The following is a 22,771-nucleotide window of genomic DNA, read 5'->3' as shown; positions in this document are numbered from 1 at the left end:
AACATTAATTCATTAGTTTTACTTAGATACTTAACCTACATATTTATGTATTATGTTCTCTTCGTGAAACCCTGAATCACTTTCATTTTTACCAATTTACTCAAAATCTTTAGAAAAGTATTAACGTCTTGATTGTTCACGTTTTAAGCTATCTTTTGTTTACATATATAAATGATATATTCAATTATGATGAAAGTTATATTAAACATTTCATTTCATTCCACATCTCCAGATACAGATACACAAACTGCAAGCCAGCTTCATTATGAAAGAAATACTGTAAAAGATTATAAAGACAAAATATATATAATTCTGTTAACAAAACATGATCAAAAATATTCTACCATTAACGTTTTCAGTCTTTTTCTATGGCTCATTTATTCATTGTCTTCATTTTTATATCTGTGAGATAGCTTCAGCATTGTGCATAATTTGACTGAATATAACTAAACATTAACTGTAAGTAACTGTATATTCAAAATAAAATTAATGTTAAATATCTCTCACCAATAATCAAATATAATAGAAATAGAAATGTATTAAATATAAGCCCTTACTGTGGAGTATATCGAGCAAAAGCGTGTTTTATCGCCAAGACATGGGCTGGTCAGAAGGATAGTATTCCATGATTGTACATTTATCCCGTCAATCATCCTCTGGGCTCCGCCCACCGCGTCAATAGACTTCCTGAAAATGCTCGTGCCTCCCCTACAGCTCAGGAAAGCTGGAAAACTCGCCATGTAGGGGGGACAAAAAACCCAGGTAAGTCCGATATTACTTTTGCTTTGTCGTTTATTATTATTATTAAAGTCATTACACCCCGTAAGACACATAAGAGTTTATAGTTCGCCCTATTTGGTGAACAATTTAAACAGAAACAGATCCGTTTTCAGGTTGATGTCTCTGAGCTCTCGTCAGCTTGGCTATTTAAAATGACATTAACAACATGTTTGCTAAATACATTGTTCTCCTCATCGGTAAAAACCGAAGTTTGTCTTTACCAGCTTTAAGGTTTTAACTGTCACCGTTATGTACAAAGAAGTCCACTCATATCCTATGATATACTAGTATCTTGTGTTGGCCTGTCATCAGCTAAGCTGTGTTTATATGTGAGTTTGACTCTGAGTTGCTAAGAAACTGCAGTTGTACTTATTAATTGCCTTGACGTTAGTTTCTTTTGCCTGCAATTCATTTTATAGGACCCTTTGGCACAGGATAGCATAGAAGCTATTTGGTTCTTCATCCACTTATGATAAACTGCCAAATGTCCCTATATGAGCTGCCTTTTGCATATAAAACCCTTAATTAATAGAAATACACTCAAATGATAAAAGTCATTTCCCCCTTGTAACACTTAAATAAACTTGTGACTGTAATAGCTGACTGACCACCTGTCACATTCTGAGACGTATTGTAATTGAAGTTGTTATTTGATTTGTAATGTGACCGAGCTTTGCATTTTTACCTTTGCTTAATTGGATTGCTTGGCAAAATTTTTTTATTTTTTTTATTTTCATAGCCACTCACCTAAAGAAAGATCTACACAATTGTGTGCAAAGGCCATCAGTGTTTGTATTTTATGATCTGTGAAGTCGCAACTGACTAATTATAGTCAAATTGCTTTGGTCTGTCTGAATAAGTTTTGAAACTATCATATCATTGATGCAGTAAAAGTCTTGGTGATAAAAGGGACAAAGTGTGCACTCATGTGTGAAAACCCAGACAGTCAACAGAGCTCCTTTTGGCTCTAGAAAGATAAAGCTTGAGGCAGCCTGAGAGAGGAATGTACTTTGTGGCCTACTATGGGTTTTGATTTCTTGATAGTGTATCCGCCCAGCTTTTCAAGGACACGTAAGGACAAAGTGGACATTACAGGGTTTTTTCTGTCTTTAACAGTTACGGAAATCTGCCAGGCATTGATTTCACAGGAGTCTTAACAAGTGGAAAATAAAAGTATGTGATAAAATCACATATTTCTGACTGTCAGATTAAATTCCAAAAACCAAGTCTGCAGATGTTGAACTACAGCTAAAACATCCTAAACAGCCGTCCATTTCGTCCCAGATGTTTACACACTGTGCCGATATATTAGGCCTCTCAATTGCAGGCGTTTCCTGTCAGCCATAAACTCATACGACGAGATCTTAATCTGTTGAATCTGTCATCAGTTCACATTTCAAACGTTCCCGTTCTCCACTGAGTTGAAATTGCGATTACATCTCAACTCTAGTTTTCATTCACAGTCCCGGTGTTGCGTTTCAGGCTCAATTGCGGAATTTACATATGTAGTGTCATCCAAGATTGATGCCGGGCAGGTGTAATTCCACCCCAGACCGGTTTTCTTCTCTGTTTGGCTCAAAATGACATAGCCCTGCATATTTGCAAACAACAGGCACTTGAACATTTTTAATAATGAACTTTGTATTCAGACTAAATCCATCTGTTCACATTTCCCCAGACTAGCGGTTGCCGCATTCTTTTGTTGAGAAACAGAACCGTATTGTTCAGCACGTTCCTTTCTGCTGATGCTAGATCTTTTAAGATATTGCACTATATGTTATCTGATTACTTAAGTATGTTAAGGTTACGTGCAGGTCAACGGTCAACTTAACATTACATTTCATTAGAAAGGCAGCAAAGATGATATTGAATTCTGATGTATAAGGTACACTACTGTTTGAAAGTTTGGGGTCAGTAAATGTTTTTTCGACTGTATTATTACAGAAATTATTCCAAAATAATACTTTTATTCAGCAAGGATACACTTCCCAAAAGTGACAGTAAATACACTGGGGAAAAAAAGATTAATTGAATTTACTAAATCATTTTAAGGTAAGTGGTTGCAAACAATTTATTTTAGCTACATTTAAATAAACAAATTTATTTGTACATTTACAAAAGATTTCTATTTCAAGTAAATGCTGTTCTTTTGAATGTCAAAGAATTTTGAAAAAAATGATCATGTTTCCACACAAATATTAAGCAGAACAACTGTTTTCAACTGCGATAAAATAAGAAATGTTTTTGAGCACCAGATCAGATATTAGAATGTTTTCTAAAGGATCATGTGATTCTGAAGACTGGAGTAATAATTGCTAAAAACTTGGCCTTTTTGCCATTACAAGAATGCATTACATTTTAAAATATATTAATATCAAACGTTATTTTAAATTGTATTCAGAGACTTCTTTCAAAAATATAAAAAAGCCCCAAACTTTTGAAAGGTAGTACATCTTCTATAACAGAAGGTCCTCAGCTTCTATTCAGAATAGTATCTTGTTAATATTCTTAGGGTTCATATTACTTGACCTATATTGCTTTGTAGGATGTAGAATATCGCATTTAACTTTGAAAGGTAATCTTTCTCTTTGTGTCTTTCTCCAAACCTTCTGTTCTCTGTGTAGCAGGGCATCTTTAACATCGGGTAAAGAGGTTTACCATGACTTGAGACCCTGTTCCAGCACTCCTCCTCTTTCTGTATTCTGTGTTTTATTTATTTTCCTTTTTGAGGACTATCTTGAAGAACAGAGTTCAACGTTCATGGATATCAAATCCTGGATTTTCTGGCATTTTTTTTTTGGGTGAGCTATAATACATGAGTTCCCAGCACTACTACAATCTCTGACACCGCTTTGGACCAAAACCAGAAGTGACTTCCCTGTTCATCTCTATCACTTCCTAAACCTTATTGTTTTTGGAGAGGAACTGTATTTTTAGTCAATCAACACGATTAGGTTTCATTTGATTATTCTCAAACACTATCCTCGGCCGGGCCGTTACCTCTGCTCTCTGTGCTTTGTTTGTCACTGAACATTTTCGTAGCATTTATAGGGTTATTATAACCTTAGTGTGTTTATTTTTAGTCATTTGTAAGTTCCATGTTCTCTGACCTTAAGACAATGCATTGTTAATTGAAATTGTGCTTCCCATTTTATTTAAACAATTTGTGAGAGTGGAAAATTGTTCAATTTAGTAACTTAAGAAATTTTGTTTAATGATTATTTATGTAGATGCACACACATTTCCGTTTAACCTTGACAAAAGGTAAGCCTTTTCTCATATTGTGATATTTTGCCGGTGCAGTCAGACAAAGAGAGAAAAGCAAATAATCTGGCTTCTTTGTGCATCTTCATTTTTAAAACAAAACTACGATTTTTGTTGGGATACTAGCAATACTAAACTGGAAATCTCTTTTGTGTATTGTGTTTTGATCAGATGATCATAAGAGGATTTAGCATTGTTTCCAGGCAAAATGCACTGATGGAAAAGATTTAACACTATCAGGGATAGAAAAGCCTGCTGACTTTTTTTTTTGTCTGTGTGTTTTGAAAAGACACCTGTTGAAGCACTGTCACCATTTGTAACTTGTTTAACCTTAAGTTTACGCAAAAGCCAATGATTTGGGCTAAAAAAGCTGACACATTTTATCTCAGAACAACTAGTGCATCCGTCCAGAAAGTCATCTCTGCAAATCAGAAGAAAGACCTCTTCATGAGGCATTCAAGCTGTATTGTCCAAATATATTCTCTGCATCCCAGTGGCACTACCTTTTGAGCCCAGACTTTGAACATGCGCTCCCCAGGACCTGAGAGCCCATCTATGACTGAGGAGGCCCTACTGCACGGACAGTTTGGCGGTTGGAGCAGTGGAGGGGGAAGTGGAAGTAACAGCAACAGCTACCCCAACAGCCCTGGAGGTGTTTCTTTACCTTCCAGCCCAGCCTCCACCAACTATGCCCTGACACTCACGCCAACTCACATCCATGTCCAGCGGTTGTCTCCACGTGCGGGGAAGCAGTCCAGACTGATCCTGCCGCTGGCGGAACTGACCGGATGCAGCTGCCCACGCTCACCGGCCCCTCCTTTGCTGGTGCTTTACTGGTACCCTCCGGGTCGTCGCCGCAAAGGCGTCTCCAGACATAGACAGGTGAGGGCGTACTTGGCAGAGAGCAGAGTTGAGGCGGAGAAATGGAACGCTGCTGTACAGAGCCTGCTGAGGGGAATGGATGTCAGCTCCACCACAGGTGGGTGTCAGGGTTTGATCATTCGTAAATGCTTTGTCTCTGGTGTGTCTATGCTTTTGTTAGTGGGAAATCATTTAACGTACCCACTCAATGTCTTCACCAAACGCATCCAGATGCTGCTAATTCTTCAAGACGTTTGAGTCGGTGCTGTTGCGTTAATGTTGTGTCATTAGTATGTGTCTTGTAAATAAGATGCCACTTTGATTCTTCTATGAGCTCAATTTATGTGAGTATGAATCATGTCTGACTACATTTATTTTTGTAAGAGTTTAACTGTTCCCTGCTGCTCTTTTTTCTTTTTTTTTTTTTTCTGTTTTTTTGGGACTCATAATGTGTACCACATGCTGTCATTGATGGTCAGAGAATGGGTGGGTCTGCGGCAGGGAAAATATAGCCTGTTTTGAGTAGTGCAGATCGTTTGGTAGCAATACACCAGGCTTTATTGACTTAAACAGATGCTGCTTGTTGCTCTGTCCCTGTTTTTAACTGCAGTGCTGTAGGTAGTTGTCAGTGCCAGTGGTTGCAGCTCAGTAAATAGTTAAATACATTTATACGATGTTAATAAGTTTGGCTTGTTAGTTTGTGTTAGGAGTGCAGATCTTGGGTCAGTTCAGTGGTTCTAATGGTGTGAAAATGTAAATACACCCCATTATTTACTCATTTATTGCTAAAATAACATTTGATCATCCTTGCAATTATGCTGATTGGTAAAACTTGGATGTTTATAGTTAAAATTAAAACAACAATGAAACAAACTTTTACAATCAGCTGTTTAAACAAGAAAAATAAATGTAGCATTTATGGGAAAAGTTATGATTAAGAAATTGATGGTAAAGTGTTGCCTCAGTTAATTTCAAAACGTGTGAGTCAACCATCTGAAAAAGCACAACTTTGCTCCACATCGGAAGTGGTGAAGGAAGAAGTTATGATCTAGTTTGGTAACAGGACTGTATATGCACTGTGTTCTGGATAGATGAGACATATCCCAAATTCCAATCTTAAATATACAGTTGAACCATTAACATAAGAAACTTTTAAGTGATTGTTTTATTTTGCTGAATAAAATGTTATGTAGAATTTGTTATTGGATCGTTTAAATTCTCTTTTCACTAGTATTTTTGAAATGAAGGTCAGATATGTGTTCTTGAGGTGTATTTATTTTTCACATCTGCCAAAAACATTTATGGTCTATATTCAGATGGGTTAGGATGTGGCTTAACATTGTTTTTAGCCTTAAAATGAAGGCCTTATCCTCACTTGTTTGTTTTTGTTTTCTTATTGAGCAGAATTTTGCAAAAGCATGTTGCCCCGTCCCCGTCGACTGTTGCTGCTGGTCAATCCATTCAGTGGCCGGGGTCAGGCAATGCAGTGGTGTCAAACGCACATACTTCCAATGATAAGAGAAGCCAACATCAGCTACAACCTCATACAGACAGGTAAGAACAACACACACATTTGGTGTCAGCTGCAAACCCTTCAAATATTTTTTGAAGTTCTCAAACCAACAGTTCTTAGAAACTGATTGATTGATTGCATTGAACTGATGTGATGCATATGGTTTTGTTGTTGAACAGAGCATCAGAATCATGCACGTGAGCTAATCAGAGAGATCTCGCTACCAGAATGGGACGGAATTGTCATTGTTTCTGGAGATGGACTCTTGCACGAGGTAAATGTCTTAACTATCTTTGATTGCTTTTGTCACATACATTTGATTAATTTATTACAAAGCCCATTTAGAAACTACTTTCTGCAGGAAATTTGTTTGGTAAATTTCCTGGATCGTCTGTGGAATTCTGTTTAAATTATTTAAACATGGTAAAACATGTTAATTAGCTGAAAACAATACTCTCTCATCAGTAGCTGAATACATGACCAAATTAGTGAAAATATTTAATAAATGTAGGGGCAGATGATGTTTAGAACATTCTGAATGACATAAGTTTTATTTCTTTAGTACCTGACTGATCTACCACATGGTTTGTATTTAAAAATAAGGTTATTTACATAATAATCTGTGTGTCCTCTTTCTGCAGGTGATAAATGGCCTTATGGAAAGGCCAGACTGGGAACAAGCAATAAAAACTCCTGTGGGAATCCTGCCTTGTGGCTCTGGAAATGCACTTGCTGGTTCAATCAACCACTATGCAGGGTACGAAATGTACTTGAGCTCACCTAGGACACATTATGTGAAAACCTCCACTTCTTCAGAGAACCTCCCTTATTTTTAAAGGGACAGTTCACCCAAAAATGAAAATTCTGTCATCATTTACTCACCCTCATGTAGTTCCAATCCTGTATGAATGTTTTTGTTCTGCTGAACACAAAGGAAGATATTCTGAAGAATGTGGGAAACAGAGCAGTTCTGGGGCACTTTTTTTTCCTACTATGGAAGTCAGTAGTGCCCCAAAACAGCCTGGTTACAAACTTTCTTCAAAATATCCCTTTGTGTTCGGCAGAACAAAGAAATTCATACAGGTTTCAAACTACATGAAGGTGAGCAAATGATGACAGAATTTTCATTTTTGGGTGAACTATCCCTTTAAAGGAACAGTTCACCCAAAAATTTTAGTTGTCATGATTTACTCACTCGCATTTCAAACACATATGTTGTTATTTTTCCTGTCATCTCTCACTGTACAGGCAATAGATCTATGTGAAGATTCTTTAAAAATTCTTTGTGCATAAAAAAAACAACAACATTCTGTTCCTCCGCAAAGATAAAAAATATTTTAAAATAAATGTACTAAGAAAACAAAGAAAGTCTTTGTTTCAGTGTACAAAAACTCGCTTTTCCTGTTACTAGGATGAGTTTCATACATTTCTCAAGGGTTGTTTGCTCTAGTGTTGGTGTATTGGTTGCAATGTACCTACTTTTATACTCGTAGACAAGATCCATGTTAAGCAGAGGTGATGATTCGTCAGTGATCGTCATGATTGTCAGTATTTTAATATTTTTTGTTTCAAGTATTGAGAGTAAATGAAGGGTTTTTGGTGTTTTAATAAATGTGATTGAATTAAATTTATTTCCATTTTCCTGTCTGTCTCTTAGATATGACATGTGCCTTCGGGAGCCTCTCCTCCTCAACTGCTGTTTTCTGCTGTGTCGGGGTGGGGTTAAACCGATGGACTTGGTGTCTGTTACTACCAGCCCATGCACTTCATCATCCACAACCAATCAGAATGGGCACCCACCTGCTCCTGGGAGGCTTTTCTCTTTCCTTTCTGTGGCCTGGGGTTTTGTGTCTGATGTGGATATAGAGAGTGAGCGCTACAGAGGGCTGGGCTCAGCACGGTTTACTCTGGGAACACTAGTGAGATTGGCTTCTCTGCGCTCCTATAAGGGCCGTCTTTCCTACCTGCCACCTGGTGCGGTCAACCCATCCCCCGATGCCACACCTCAGCCGCCCCGCAGGCCACTTTCACGCAGCATTACCGAAGGTTTGGAGGGATTTTGTCACACTCCCATTCACCGGACCTGCTCAGACATGGGCCTGAGTGAACAAAGAAGTCTCCGTAAGGGAGATGGGGAAAGAGAGTGGGAAAGAGAACGGGAAAGGCAGGAGAGAGAGCGGGAGAGGGAGAGGAGAAGAGAGAGGGCAAGAGGGGTTGGAGTAGTAAGAGCTAGCAGTCTCGCAGAAGACCGAGAGAGAGAGGTGGAAGCAGAAGAGAAGATGGAGGAGATGTCAGGGACCAGCTCGGAATCAACTGAAAGGGAAGAGTGTGACAACATAGCCAGTAATAATGGAAACAGGGAAGGAGAGAATAAACCAGGTGGGGATGAGATGGATGGAGAAGAAGTGATGAAAGCGAGAGATTTGAGTGGAAGAGATGAGGCAAACGAATGCAACGAGAGTTATCAAACGACGCCACCTGAGATGCAATGCACACTACGTAAAAACTCGGCCCCTTCTAGCCAGATAATTAATGCCTTTTTCAGCCAGCCAATTGGTGCAGAACCTGACCAAGACTTGGAACTGGCAGCCTATGGCAAGGAGGACGAAGACATAAATGGCACCTACTTTCAGAGAGAGGCATTTCCACTGGACAAGTCTCGTGAGCGAGCCCTCACCATCTCATCTTCTCCGTACCGTCAGTCTCCTTTCAAAGCTTTCAAACCTAAAACTTTAGACCAGAACCAGAACCCCTCACGGCCACGGCCCCTCTCTCTTCTCCACCAATCACATTCAAATTCCCTGCCTCCAAAATTTCCATCCCTCTCTCTGTCCCTTTCCCCGACCCCTCCTTCGTCTCCATCTTGTGCCTCTCCCCACTCTTCTTATCTCGCGCCACGTCCCAACACTCCCAGCTCGTCTTCCCCATCACCTTCTTTTCATTCACCGACCCCTTCCTTCAACTTTGACCTTGCAGAGCCCGCAGGACCCCTGAAAAACCGCCCTCTCATGACATCCTCCATCAACCTGCCAGAGGATGATCTGCTACCTCCTCTGGACCAGCCTCTCCCTACACGCGATTGGGTCACTATTGAGGGCGATTTTGTCCTGGTGCTTGCCATCTACCAGAGCCACCTGGGAGCAGATCTTTTCGCTGCGCCTCAGGCTCGATTTGATGATGGGCTGATCCATCTGACATTTGTGCGGGCTGGTATCTCCCGGGCTACACTGCTTAGATTGTTCCTAGCAATGGAGAGAGGAGCCCATTTGTCCCTTAGCTCTCCCTACGTTAGTCATGTTTCTGCTCGGGCGTTCCGCCTTCAGCCACTTTCACCTCGAGGAACCCTCACTGTAGATGGAGAGCTGGTGCCCTATGGGCCACTGCAGGCACAGGTGAGATTGGCCAATCTTTATTGGTTAAAAAAAATGTTAATGACGCTGTTATTATGAATATAATGAATATCCATTTTTTTATATTGTATATTATAATGTTGTGATGCCTAAATACTCCTGAAGCATTTAAAATGATTGATTTTTTTAGTTTTTGTTGTTTTATTTTAAATGTATCTTCTCCAAAAATCTGAAAGCTTTCTTTTTTAACTTTTTTTTAACATGCATGATTGTACCTTCTTTTGTCCCAGGTTCATCCCTCCATGGCTCGTTTGATTGTTGGGGACTCTGGAATAAAGATTACAAAATTCTGACCTGTTTGGATTTGAACGGGCAGGGATTAGTGTGACACTGTGGATTATATAACATTTTGCCATCCGCATATTGGGGGGGGAACAGAAAGCCAGCAGTTGCAATCACTGCTTTTACTGGGATTAACCGAGGGATTGCTTATTCAAGCTGCATATGCAAGGAGTATTTTTTGAATTTAACGAAGGGATGAAAACTTGCGGCCTATTGCACGACTGTAGGATTACATTTGGATTACCCTCACTGTTGTCGGTGAGAGAATGCAGAAATGCCTACATAAAAGAAGAAACGGCGAAACTGAATGTGTCCAACTGGTGTATACATTTTAGTATGCATTTGTGCATAGATTCTTAACAGTTAATCCTGCCTTATTTCAGAGAGTGGAATAAAATGACAAAAACACTAACAACAATAGCCAGCTTTTAGGTTGTCACGCCCACATCCAAATATGGCTCCACCCATTTTGCATAATAGGTACCCCTGGAATGCCTTATCCATCTCTGAGCTTTTAAGTGCAACCCCCACCCCTAATTTACATACTCGCTTAGTATCACACATGCTCTGAAACCTCATTTAGCAAAGATTTATCTGCATTGATCTAAGTCTCCGTCCAGCTTTTGAAAAGTTGTTTTATGGGACTGATCAGAAATGTAATCGGTTCCATTTTGCGTCCATATTTTGGCAGGTAATTGTAGGACACAATCATTGCGTGGATTGAGTGGAACAGTTAAACATCAGCTGTAATGGTGTATATTGCATTGCTAGTTTGTGTAAGAAACGCATGCGATGATCTTGATGATGACGATGATATTTGGTAACTAGCTGTATGCATTGCAGTGAACACAGAAAGCTAGAAAAACTTCCAGTTTAGCATTTTTCTTCCCCTAGTAATATTGTATCACTGTCTTCTGTGACATAATGCAAACTTGCATAACATTTTCTCATTTTTATTCCTAACAAATGAAGATAGAACTGGAAGTTATGGTAATGCACCTTCAACTCCTTTTCCTGAAAGATTCATGTTAAATATTAGGCAAGGAATATTTCATAGTGATCAGTAACTTAACTTTTTAGTCTATTTCTCTCACAAACCATTTGTAAGACTGATTCACTAGAGTAAAATGTATTTTTCAGCTCTTTAAGAGAACAGGCCTGTCGAAAGTCCAGCTGTGGAGCTGACCATGATTGTAACGGAGCCTTTCCAGTGCTTTTAATTTTATCTAAATATTTATTAGAAAAATTCCCTATATACATTTCTTCTGTCATTTTTCATTTTCCAGAGGACCACAATTTGGCAAATGCATTTTAATTTTTGCTCTCTTTTCTGAAATTACAATGATTAGCAAATAATATTTAATTCCAATAACTCGACTGGTATTTCCGAACAGCTGTTTAGTTCTGTCTAGTGCAATCATTCTGTTGATCATCACCACCATCCTCAGCTCTCAAGTGTCGGCTGATATGTAGTTCTAGTTGTTTTGTTTTTGTGAGTCTGGCACTCAAAATGATTTTCAGCTGCAATCAGATGGCCAGTTATTTGTTTTTGTTTTTCATTCCCTATATTTCCTTCCTTCCTTTTGTTGTACCATGCTTTAGAGTGATCTAATAAATTTGGTATCAAGCTGCTGTCCACCTTGAAAATGCCAGTTAAGATGTCTCTTCATTCTCCGATGCTTGTATTAAGATTGTAATTACTATTAAAAGAATATTATATTAAGCATATACGCATATTATTTACAGTTCCTAGTTCTGTATGGTTGAAAAGTTTTGTTTCAGATAAAATTTAACTATGAAACCTTGCATTTGTGTCCTCCAGTCTTTTACTCTTGCTTTCTGTAGGCTTTCCAAGGTAGGAAAAACAACTACGATAGAGGTATCACTATGAATACTGAGGATAAATGTTTTCTTCCGGTTTAATTCAACGAATGTCAGCTCAGGAATGTTTTTCCTCTTTGATTAGCACATTCTCAAGGGGAGGCAAGCACAAAAAGCAACTGGAACTGTGAAAAACATGTGACATAATTTCACACAATCTCTGCCGTAATTAATTCAAAGCTGATTCAGAGGTGGAAAACAATGCAAGTTCCTCTTGGACAAGATGAGTAAGGCACCACTGGTCTGATAGCCTAGTGTTTCACTTCTCTCTGTCTCCTTTTGGTTATCAGGTTTGCACAAATTTGTAAACAAGGAAGCAGTCGTCTCAGACTCTCTTCCTTTCTTTCTTTCTTTCAGCTCTTCATCATTCTCTTTACAGTCTACTAATCTCCACATACCACTACAAGGTTCAGCCACTATCTTGCTTTGTTTTAGTGTCTCCGCCTTCCTATCAGCTCCATGAGCAGTTTATTTTCCCCTTGTTTTCCCACTTGTATCTCAATATCCAATTGATTAGAGACCTACTGTGTACTACATTGCCCTTTTGCTCCTTCAGATTACAGCTAGTCTGCGTTGCGCTCTCTCTCTCTTCTCTCTCTCTCTTCTCTCTCTCTCTCCCTCCTTCCACTTGCCTCCCCTCCTTTTCCCCTAGAAGCAATACATTGTTTCGGTGCTCTTTTGTCCTCAGAAGTTGCTCAACTGTGGCCTACACCATGCCTTTACTACACAAAAAGGTCCTTGTGTAGTTGGTGGCCACCTACTGGTTAACTTTAGCTTTTAATGACTTCATATCTTAAAACTGTCTTCATCTCACATTGTGACTTTCTGTCTTGCAATTGTACCTTAATAGCCTATCTCATTTGACTTTTAGTTTAAAACACACACACCTATTTTAAACTTTAATGACCAGCTGACACACCAATTATTACAGCGCTACTAAAACAATGAAACATGATTTGAGATGGAATAATATCCTTGATTTTTCTTGTCTATAGCGTTCGCCTAGGAAAAAAACTATTTGCCTAGTGAGATAAACACTACAGTGTTTTATTAATTTTATTATTAATCTGCAATCCAGTTTGCTTGTTCTATAGGCATACAACATATTGTCTTCGTTCGAGTTGTCTCTTTTCCAGCTTTTCTCTCTCTTTCTTAGCGGTTTCTAGTTTTTAAAAAAACTAAAAGAAAGTATCTGCGCCTCGTATTGTTAAAAATAGAGCTTAACACGTGCTCTCTCACCACAAGGTGGCGTGAACAAGCTACTTGCACTTCAAGATGATTTCCTAGAGATAAGAGATGAATAGTTAGGCTAATATTAATGCATTTCTTAGATTATAATATTGATCCGTTTCATTTCACTTTATTTCACGGTGTGTGTGTGTCATTGTTTAGCACGAATATTATGTTTTTATTAATATTTGAATTTATTATTAGAATTTTTTTATTTTATCTAGTTTATTAGTAATTTTGTTGTGTCGTTTTGGCTTTTAAAAATATGTCTCTATAGGTTTTTTCATTTATTTTTATTTCAGTTTTAGTTTGTTATTTTAGTACATCAAGTCAAAGTGAAAGAAAATGCTAAATGCCTCTTTTGCAACTAGCTGAAATAAAAAAAAAATGGTTGTGTTTTTTTTTTTTTTTTTTTTGAGGTAATGCTTAAGTCAAGTAAGAAAACAAATTTATGGTTTCAGTTTTAGTTAATTATAATAATCCTGGTATGGATTATTTTTTTATTCCTGTATTCACATCTCCAAATGTATATTAAGAAACACCTGGTGGCCTTGAGTGTTCTTTTGTTATGATGTTTGTTGGCATCGGTTATATTTCACCTGTTTTACAGGAAGACACCACCTTTATACTTTTTGCAAGTCAGGGGGGTGGGGGAGGAACTTGAGGACAGTGGGGGAGGAACTTGAGGACAGTGTGGGAGGTCCTGTAGTTATGCATGAAAGAAGCCGTATGTGTACTATAAACAAAGATGTGTGAGAGCACACCTGTCAGTCGTCCAGGTGAACTCAGGGAAAACAGCCTAAAGCAGTGATGGCTGGTTTGGATTTGAGCCTGTTACTCATGTTGTCTGTGCTGGTAGGGGTCAGAGAAGTTTCTCTGGCACAGTTCAGCCACCAAGGACCCATGGCCCCTGGAGACATCATCATTGGAGGTCTTTTCCCCATCCACGAGGCAGTGGAGGCAGTAAACTACACTGGCTTAAACAGAGTCTCTTCTCCTCAGCTTCCAAACTGCAGTAGGTGAGTGTTCAAGAAAATCACACAAAATATGACTGAATTGAACATTTTTGTGATTGGATAATTCTGTTCATTTATTTGTGATGGACATTAAAGATTTGTTAATGGGGCATTTATGGACACTACAGTAACCCATTTAGATTAGTAGGGTAACATTTTTTGTTTTTATTTTGAAGTTACAAATTACAGTTAGACTCAAGATTGGGGCAGAAGGCCCTCAGTGGCATGATGTTGCTGGTGTTTTTATTATTTAATTAAAATAATTATAATTTATGGAGTATTTCTTAATAATTTCAGTTTATTAAAACCTATTGTTAATTATTCAGTCTCATTGTTCATATTGTTCAAATTCATAAGCACTATTATTATGAAATTTCTTGAATTAAAATAAATAATCAAAAGTTTTGTGTTTGGGTTTATGCTTACCAAGGCTGGGTTCATTTACAGTATAAAACAATAACATTAAATACAGTAAAACAGTAGTATAGTTACAATTTATAATAACTCTTTTCTATTTTAATACATTTTAAAACATAATTTATTTCACTCCAGTCCTCAGTGTTACATGACTCTTCTAATATGTTGATTTGATGCTCGAGAAACATTTCTTTTTATTTATCACAGCTGAACAGCAAGAAGTGCTGCTTAATATTTTGGTGGAAATCGCGATGCATGTTTTTCAGGATTCTTTGATGAATAGAAATTTCAGAACAGCATTTATTTGAAAAAAAAAAAAAAATTGAATAGATTCATTATTTGAAGTCTTCTGTAACATAAATTATCCTATAATTATATAGTGTATTTTAGATGTATCTCTTTGACTAAAATTCTTTGATTTGTCTGTCATTATTCAACTAAATTTTCAAAATGCATACATTGATCGTATCTTAATTTACAACGTCATTTAAATCTGTACACACACACTCTCTTATTTTCAGATGTATGCGCAATAAATTATACTGCGTATAATGTTTTTCTTTTTTATTATTATACTGTGATTCTCATGCTCATGCTAAAGAATATTGGCACAAACATTTGTGTTTTTATTTGTTCTCTCTAGATACTACACAAAAGGTCTAAATCAGGCTCTAGCTATGATTCATGCAGTGGAAATGGCAAACCGATCCCCCATGTTGAGCAGTTTGAACTTAACTCTTGGATATCGCATCTATGACACATGTTCTGATGTCACGACTGCGCTTTGGGCCGTCCAAGGTCTCACCCGGCCGTTCTCAGACTGTGATTCACCAACAAACTCTTCTCAACCTGTCCAGCCAATAATGGCGGTAATTGGGACCTCTTCTTCTGAGATCTCCATCGCAATTGCCAGGGAACTCAACCTTCTGCTGATTCCACAGGTAGGATGTCCACCTGAAATTAGCATGAAGTAACTCATAAAAATGGTTGGTTTTGCAGCTATGCCGTAGAAGAACCATTTTTGGTTCCTCAAAGAGCCTTTCAGTAAACAGTTCTTAAAAGAACCATTTCTTTTCTTAGTGTGAAGTAATAATCTAAAGACATTTTTTTTTTTGGAAAGTTTCCATGGATGTTAAAGGTTCTTCATGGAACTATAGATGTCATTAAAAGACCTCAATATATTTAACCTAAATCTATTGAATTATAATATAGGCTATTTAACCTTTTAATTGCTGTCTGTTCATCTTTTGTGCAGATAAGTTATGCATCTACAGCTACGATTCTAAGTGACAAAAGTCGATTTCCTGCTTTCATGAGGACTGTACCAAATGATGAGTACCAAACCCATGCTATGGTACAACTTCTGAAAGAAAATAAATGGACCTGGGTTGGCATTATCATTACAGATGGAGACTATGGGCGTTCTGCCATGGAAAGTTTTGTTAAGCACACCGAAAGCGAGGGAATTTGTGTGGCCTTTAAGGCAATCCTACCAGACTCGCTAGCAGACCAACAAAAATTAAATACCCACATCAACAAGACTGTGGACATCATTGAAAAAAATACTAAGGTTAATGTGGTGGTCTCATTTGCTAAGTCATCTCAAATGAAGTTGCTATTTCAGGGCCTGCGTAGAAGGAACGTTTCAAATAAAGTATGGGTGGCCAGTGATAACTGGTCAACCGCTAAAAATATTCTGAACAACATAAATCTCTCAGATATCGGAAATATACTGGGCTTCACCTTCAAGAGTGGAAATGTTACAGCTTTTCATCAATACCTCAAGGACCTAAAGTTTGAAAGTGAAGCTAAGTTGAACAATTCATTCCTGGAGGAATTTTTAAAACAGCCTGATATAGGAAATGCTGCAAACGCAGTACAAAAACTGATCAAAAGCACATATTTTGACATGGTTTTCAGTGTTCAGATGGCTGTCAGGGCTATTGCTAATGCTGTGGCTGAACTATGTGTAAAAAGGCAATGCAAGACCCCTTCAGCTATCCAACCCTGGGAGGTATTTTACCACATTTTGAGACACTTGCTTTCAAATTCAGTATTTTATTTTATTTATTTATTTATTTTTTATTTATTTACTTACTTATTTGCTTTGTCACAATCAACATCCTAAAAGTCATTGCATGTTTGCATTTCAGCTCTTAAAACAGTTGAGGAACATCACTTTTGAGAAAGAAGGAGTCATGTACAATTTTGACGCGAACGGCGACATTAATTTGGGCTATGATGTCTGTCTATGGGATGAACATGAATTTGAAGGACATGACATAATAGCAGAATATTATCCATCTAACTGCAGTTTCACTTTTACAAGGAAGAATCTAAGTGATATTGAGGTAGTGTATTCTTTTTATTCGTCATTTTTATCAAGACAGGTTTTCTGCTAATAATAAAGTCAGCTATTCAATTTTCTAATTCAGTGGTTCTCAGTTCCAGTCCTGGGGGCCCCCTGCTCTGCACATTTTGCATGTCTCCTTACTTAACACTCCTGATTGAGATCATCAGCTCGTTAGGGAGAGATCCATGAACTGAACTAACGAGCTGATGATCTCAATCAGGAGTGTTAAGTAAGGAGACATGCAAAATGTGCAGAGCAGGGGGCCCCCAGGACTGGAATTGAGAACCACTGTTCTAATTGACTTGACAATACAACCAAAATATCTACCTAATAGGCTAGTATGCGGTATTGTTTGGGTATTTGTTATTACAGGGGATGTTTTAGTTATATATATATATATATATATATATATATATATATACACATACAGTGAGGAAAATAAGTATTTGAACACCCTGCTATTTTGCAAGTTCTCCCACTTAGAAATCATGGAGGGGTCTGAAATTGTCATCGTAGGTGCATGTCCACTGTGAGAGACAATCTAAAAAAAAAAAATCCAGAAATCACAATGTATGATTTTTTAACTATTTATTTGTATGATACAGCTGCAAATAAGTATTTGAACACCTGAGAAAATCAATGTTAATATTTGGTACAGTAGCCTTTGTTTGCAATTACAGAGGTCAAACGTTTCCTGTAGTTTTTCACCAGGTTTGCACACACTGCAGGAGGGATTTTGGCCCACCTCCACACAGATCTTCTCTAGATCAGTCAGGTTTCTGGCCTGTCGCTGAGAAACACAGAGTTTGAGCTCCCTCCAAAGATTCTCTATTGGGTTTAGGTCTGGAGACTGGCTAGGCCACGCCAGAACCTTGATATGCTTCTTACAGAGCCACTCCTTGGTTATCCTGGCTGTGTGCTTCGGGTCATTGTCATGTTGGAAGACCCAGCCTCGACCCATCTTCAATGCTCTAACTGAGGGAAGGAGGTTGTTCCCCAAAATCTCGCAATACATGGGCCCCGGTCAGTGCAGTCGCCCTGTCCCATGTGCAGAAAAACACCCCCAAAGCATGATGCTACCACCCCCATGCTTCACAGTAGGGATGGTGTTCTTGGGATGGTACTCATCATTCTTCTTCCTCCAAACACGTTTAGTGGAATTATGACCAAAAAGTTCTATTTTGGTCTCATCTGACCACAAGACTTTCTCCCATGACTCCTCTGGATCATCCAAATGGTCATTGGCAAACTTAAGTCGGGCCTGGACATGTGCTGGTTTAAGCAGGGGAACCTTCCGTGCCATGCATGATTTCAAACCATGACGTCTTAGTGTATTACCAACAGTAACCTTGGAAACGGTGGTCCCAGCTCTTTTCAGGTCATTGACCAGCTCCTCCCGTGTAGTTCTGGGCTGATTTCTCACCTTTCTTAGGATCATTGAGACCCCACGAGGTGAGATCTTGCATGGAGCCCCAGTCCGAGGGAGATTGACAGTCATGTTTAGCTTCTTCCATTTTCTAATGATTGCTCCAACAGTGGACCTTTTTCACCAAGCTGCTTGGCAATTTCCCGTAGCCCTTTCCAGCCTTGTGGAGGTGTACAATTTTGTCTCTAGTGTCTTTGGACAGCTCTTTGGTCTTGGCCATGTTAGTAGTTGGATTCTTACTGATTGTATGGGGTGGACAGGTGTCTTTATGCAGCTAACGACCTCAAACAGGTGCATCTAATTTAGGATAATAAATGGAGTGGAGGTGGACATTTTAAAGGCAGACTAACAGGTCTTTGAGGGTCAGAATTCTAGCTGATAGACGGGTGTTCAAATACTTATTTGCAGCTGTATCATACAAATAAATAGTTAAAAAATCATACATTGTGATTTCTGGATTTTTTTTTTAGATTATGTCTCTCACAGTGGACATGCACCTACGATGACAATTTCAGACCCCTCCATGATTTCTAAGTGGGAGAACTTGCAAAAAAGCAGGGTGTTCAAATACTTATTTTCCTCACTGTATATATATATTTATTTTATTTTATTTTTTTTATTATCGGCCCCAAGGGGACATGATGAAAAAAAAAAAAATGGAATAAAAATTGTATTTCAGTGCTTTTGCGTTCTGTCAGAGATGTTTTACATTCCCTACAATTTTTTTTTTACATTTTACAAACTTTGTGTTCACTGGCAAAACTTTTGCGTACTTTTTTAGGTTTTGCTGATGAACGTAGACTTTCTTTGGGGAGCAAAAAAAAAAGTTTGCAACGAAACGCAAAGCTTTTGTGATAGAATGCAAAGTTTCTCAAAAGAGCAGCTGCTTGCCAGTGAACACAGAGTTTTTTTGGGGGAATGCAAATCTACGAATAAACTAATTATTTTCCATCTCATCTCATATTTTTGTCCCTTTAGGGGCACCTTAGTACTACAATAGGTACCTGGAGGGCCGGTGTCCTGCAGAATTTATTGCGTTTATGTTATATATTGCATTTTCTATAAAGCATTCCCTAAAGTAATTTTTCACTTGTATCTTCTCAGAATGTGGTATCTAAGTGTTCAGACAGCTGTCAGCCAGGGAAGTACAAAAAAACAGCAGAGGGTCAGCACACTTGCTGTTATGAGTGTCTCGCCTGCGCAGAAAACCAATACTCCAACCACACAGGCAAGTTCCTTGGTTCCACTTTACATTAAAGATAAAAATCCCTGGTATTCATTTACGATTTTATTCCAACATTCAATCAAATACGATGTTTTTCAATTGTCTTTCAGATGCAGACGCATGTTCCAAGTGCGACACTGAGAGCATGTGGTCAAACGCTAATAGCTCAGAATGTCATCTCAAGTTTTATGAGTACTTTGAGTGGAATAGCGGGTTTGCTATTGTCCTGTTGACGCTGGCTGCCCTCGGCATCCTCCTTGTCTTCTCGATGTCCGCACTGTTCTTCTGGCAAAGGAACTCTCTGGTGGTTAAAGCTGCAGGCGGACCGCTTTGTCATCTGATCCTTTTCTCCCTGCTGGGCAGTTTTATCAGTGTCATTTTCTTTGTGGGTGAACCGAGCAATGATACGTGTAGGGTGAGGCAGGTCATCTTTGGCCTGAGCTTCACGCTGTGTGTTTCATGCATTTTGGTGAAGTCCTTGAAGATCCTTCTGGCGTTCCAGATGAACCTAGAGCTGAAGGAGCTTCTTCACAAGCTCTACAAGCCATACTTGATTGTCTGCATCTGCATGGGGCTTCAGGTCACCATTTGCGCTCTTTGGCTGACCTTGTACAGACCTTTTAAAGAAAAAGTGGTGCAGCCCAAATCCATTCTTCTGGAATGCAAAGAGGGCTCAAGTGTGATGTTTGGGTTAATGCTGGGATACATTGCTTTGCTGGCGCTGATATGCTTCTCGTTTGCTTATAAAGGCCGAAAGCTTCCACAGAAGTATAACGAGGCCAAGTTCATCACATTCAGTATGCTCATCTACCTCATGGCCTGGGTCATTTTTATCCCAGTGCATCTCACCACCAGTGGCAAATATGTACCGGCTGTGGAGGTGGTTGTTATTCTCATTTCAAACTACGGGATCCTGAGCTGCCACTTCTTGCCAAAATGTTACATAATTATTTTCAAAAAGGAGCATAATACCAAAGTTGCATTCTTGAACAATGTTTATGAATACGCCAGAAAGAGCTCTGAGAACATCAGGGGCTTGACTGGAACTGATCCACACAGTAAAACTGAGAATTCCGTCTACGTCATATCCAATCCGTCACTTATGCCTGAGGAGAAACAAGTTTCTGTACCAAAAATAGATAATGTGCCTTAAAAGAATTTGAGATCATGAGTCAAAGCAACCATTCTGACAAATTTCGTCTTCATTTTACATGAAATTAAATAGACTAAGTTTTGTATTTCACATACAACGATCTTGAATAAGACCAAACTTCATGAAGATTATTCTAAATTGTGGGAAACAAATAAAGTGTATATGTTTGTATATATGTATTTGTAAAATATGCATTTTTGTGTACTGTGTATAAATTGTTTAATTGTAGCAATTTTACAATAACGTTTAGGTTGTTGAAGATGAAGTATTGCACAAACAGTAATTTCTATTTTTCTTACATTAAATTGACTTTTTAATAATATAATAGTACATAATAATTTATATGGTATTATAACATATCTACTCATATATTATTCATATTAAATTAATATTAAAAGACATTAGTAGAAATTAACATCGTCTTGTTTGTGTTATTAGTTCATGATACCTAATGTTAGAAAATTCAACCTTATTCTAACATGTTATCTGTTTAATTTAGCATATCATCTGGAAAGAAATGTATTCATGTGTATATACTATGTATAAATTGTATGTTTAATTGTAGCAAAATTGCAATAAAGTTTACTTTGTTAGCATTAATGCATTATCACAAATTTAACTTTATAAATGTATTAATGAAGTTAACTGATTTTCATTACATTAAGTGTTAGTTAATTTATTATAATAAATATTAATATTAAAATAATAATAAAATTCATTAGTAGGCTATGTAGAAATTATCATTATAGATTCATAAATGCTGTAAAGCTATTGTTGATTGGGGAGCTCATGTAACATTCACACATTTCATTTTGCATATCTACAGTCATCTGGAAGAAAATGGTTTACTTAATTAAAATGAATTTGTCATGAAGCTGGAACTTTTCCTGTAAATTTACAGACAACATCTTCCATATCCTGTCGAGAATGAAACTATCTCTTTTCTGTTTGCTCTTCTTTTTCTCTTTGGTGTGACAGTGTGTCTCTTGGCTAGAGGCCTAACACATAACTGATACTATGAGAGAAACATAGCGAGAGTGCCAGAGGCTTGTGTCTGGATCGAGAACAGCCCCAAACTCTCATCTCAACACAGAGGAATAGATTATGTTTCTTATGTCATGCTGAAATCTTTGTTTCCTCAATCACCAAAATGCCTAATAATTGGCTATTGTGCAAATTACTTGGTACGTTCTGCTAAGAATTTCAGTTACATAAAACAAATTGTTGTTGTTATGCATTGTTAAGCTGAAGTGTTAAATTCAGTGGTCTAGCTCACTTTGAATGTAGATATTTAAATAAAAATAAAAAAAGTTTACATTTTGAGGGGTATTTGCATGTTCTTCTCTTTGAAGGTTTGTGTAAATGCAAAATGTTTAGGTTTTCTTTTTATCTCTCACCCTGAGCATAATATTACAGGCTTCAGTATCAAATGTCACCCGGTGTGAGAAACCTCTTGAAATATGAGAGATGGGTGAAATATGCAATGGCGAAGAAATGGAACTTTTGCAGCGGTTCTAAAAATGTGACAGATGATGAATCAATTCTTTATTGTTACTTGCAATAAACGTCATCCATTTTCCAAAAGCAGACAGTGGAGTCATTATTGCCAGTGGCATGCAGTCTTCAGGTGGTGTTTGTGGTATTTCCCTCTCTGAACTAGCATGTCCAGTTTTGTCGCAAGAAATTCAAGATGCTAATGATGTTGGATGATAACGCTACTTACATCCTCCTGTCAAATATTTGTTGAGATGACTGGGATGATCTAAATACACAGTATCCAAGAATATGTGAAATGGCACCCAGGTTTTTTATGTAGTTATATGTACACAAGCATGAAGTCTAAGCCTAAATCTGTTTGTTTGTTTCCATTCATACTCTGATGCTGGGTCTATAGTGGCATTTCAATTCATCCCCAAGTGATATTCAGCTCTGGGCTTTGTTTAAGTCAGTTATGATTATG

General features: G+C 37.9%; 2 protein-coding genes across 4 annotated transcripts; both read left to right on the top strand.

The window, feature by feature from the left end:
• The first annotated feature begins 632 nt into the window (after window positions 1-632).
• On the top strand, window positions 633-11,916 carry sphk2 (sphingosine kinase 2). Of its 3 annotated transcripts, none has more exons than XM_058747178.1 (7): window positions 633-762; window positions 4,583-5,023; window positions 6,310-6,459; window positions 6,598-6,692; window positions 7,060-7,175; window positions 8,076-9,810; window positions 10,059-11,916. In XM_058747178.1, the coding sequence occupies exons 2-7, from the start codon at window positions 4,600-4,602 to the stop codon at window positions 10,119-10,121; spliced, it is 2,583 nt and encodes an 860-aa protein (XP_058603161.1). In that variant the 5' UTR covers window positions 633-762; window positions 4,583-4,599; the 3' UTR covers window positions 10,122-11,916. The 3 variants fall into 3 exon arrangements, with proteins under 3 accessions (XP_058603161.1, XP_058603159.1, XP_058603160.1); XM_058747176.1 differs by having other exon boundaries at window positions 646-762; window positions 3,405-5,023; XM_058747177.1 differs by having other exon boundaries at window positions 674-762; window positions 3,408-5,023.
• A 2,115-nt stretch (window positions 11,917-14,031) lies between these two features.
• On the top strand, window positions 14,032-20,971 carry gprc6a (G protein-coupled receptor, class C, group 6, member A). The gene is made up of 6 exons (XM_058747334.1): window positions 14,032-14,240; window positions 15,298-15,595; window positions 15,910-16,668; window positions 16,808-17,005; window positions 19,538-19,661; window positions 19,769-20,971. The coding sequence occupies exons 1-6, from the start codon at window positions 14,032-14,034 to the stop codon at window positions 20,809-20,811; spliced, it is 2,631 nt and encodes an 876-aa protein (XP_058603317.1). The 3' UTR covers window positions 20,812-20,971.
• The last annotated feature ends 1,800 nt before the right edge of the window (window positions 20,972-22,771 follow it).

Source organism: Onychostoma macrolepis, chromosome 16 (assembly GCF_012432095.1).
Source record: "Onychostoma macrolepis isolate SWU-2019 chromosome 16, ASM1243209v1, whole genome shotgun sequence".
In the NCBI taxonomy this organism is placed as follows: domain Eukaryota; kingdom Metazoa; phylum Chordata; class Actinopteri; order Cypriniformes; family Cyprinidae; genus Onychostoma; species Onychostoma macrolepis.
The sequence above is the reverse complement of the archived record's forward strand: the minus strand, read 5'-3'. Positions and strand labels throughout refer to the sequence as shown.

What these genes read in the sequence shown, in the direction of transcription:
- sphk2 (XM_058747176.1), top strand. Translation starts at nt 4,570, where the DNA reads ATGCGCTCCCCAGGACCTGAGAGCCCATCTATGACTGAGGAGGCCCTA. An exon ending in GAGATGGACTCTTGCACGAG is followed by an intron (nt 6,693 to 7,059) that starts GTAAATGTCTTA and finishes CTCTTTCTGCAG; the next exon opens with GTGATAAATGGCCTTATGGA. An exon ending in ATGGGCCACTGCAGGCACAG is followed by an intron (nt 9,811 to 10,058) that starts GTGAGATTGGCC and finishes CTTTTGTCCCAG; the next exon opens with GTTCATCCCTCCATGGCTCG.
- gprc6a (XM_058747334.1), top strand. Translation starts at nt 14,032, where the DNA reads ATGGCTGGTTTGGATTTGAGCCTGTTACTCATGTTGTCTGTGCTGGTA. An exon ending in CAGCTATCCAACCCTGGGAG is followed by an intron (nt 16,669 to 16,807) that starts GTATTTTACCAC and finishes TTTGCATTTCAG; the next exon opens with CTCTTAAAACAGTTGAGGAA. An exon ending in AGAATCTAAGTGATATTGAG is followed by an intron (nt 17,006 to 19,537) that starts GTAGTGTATTCT and finishes GTATCTTCTCAG; the next exon opens with AATGTGGTATCTAAGTGTTC.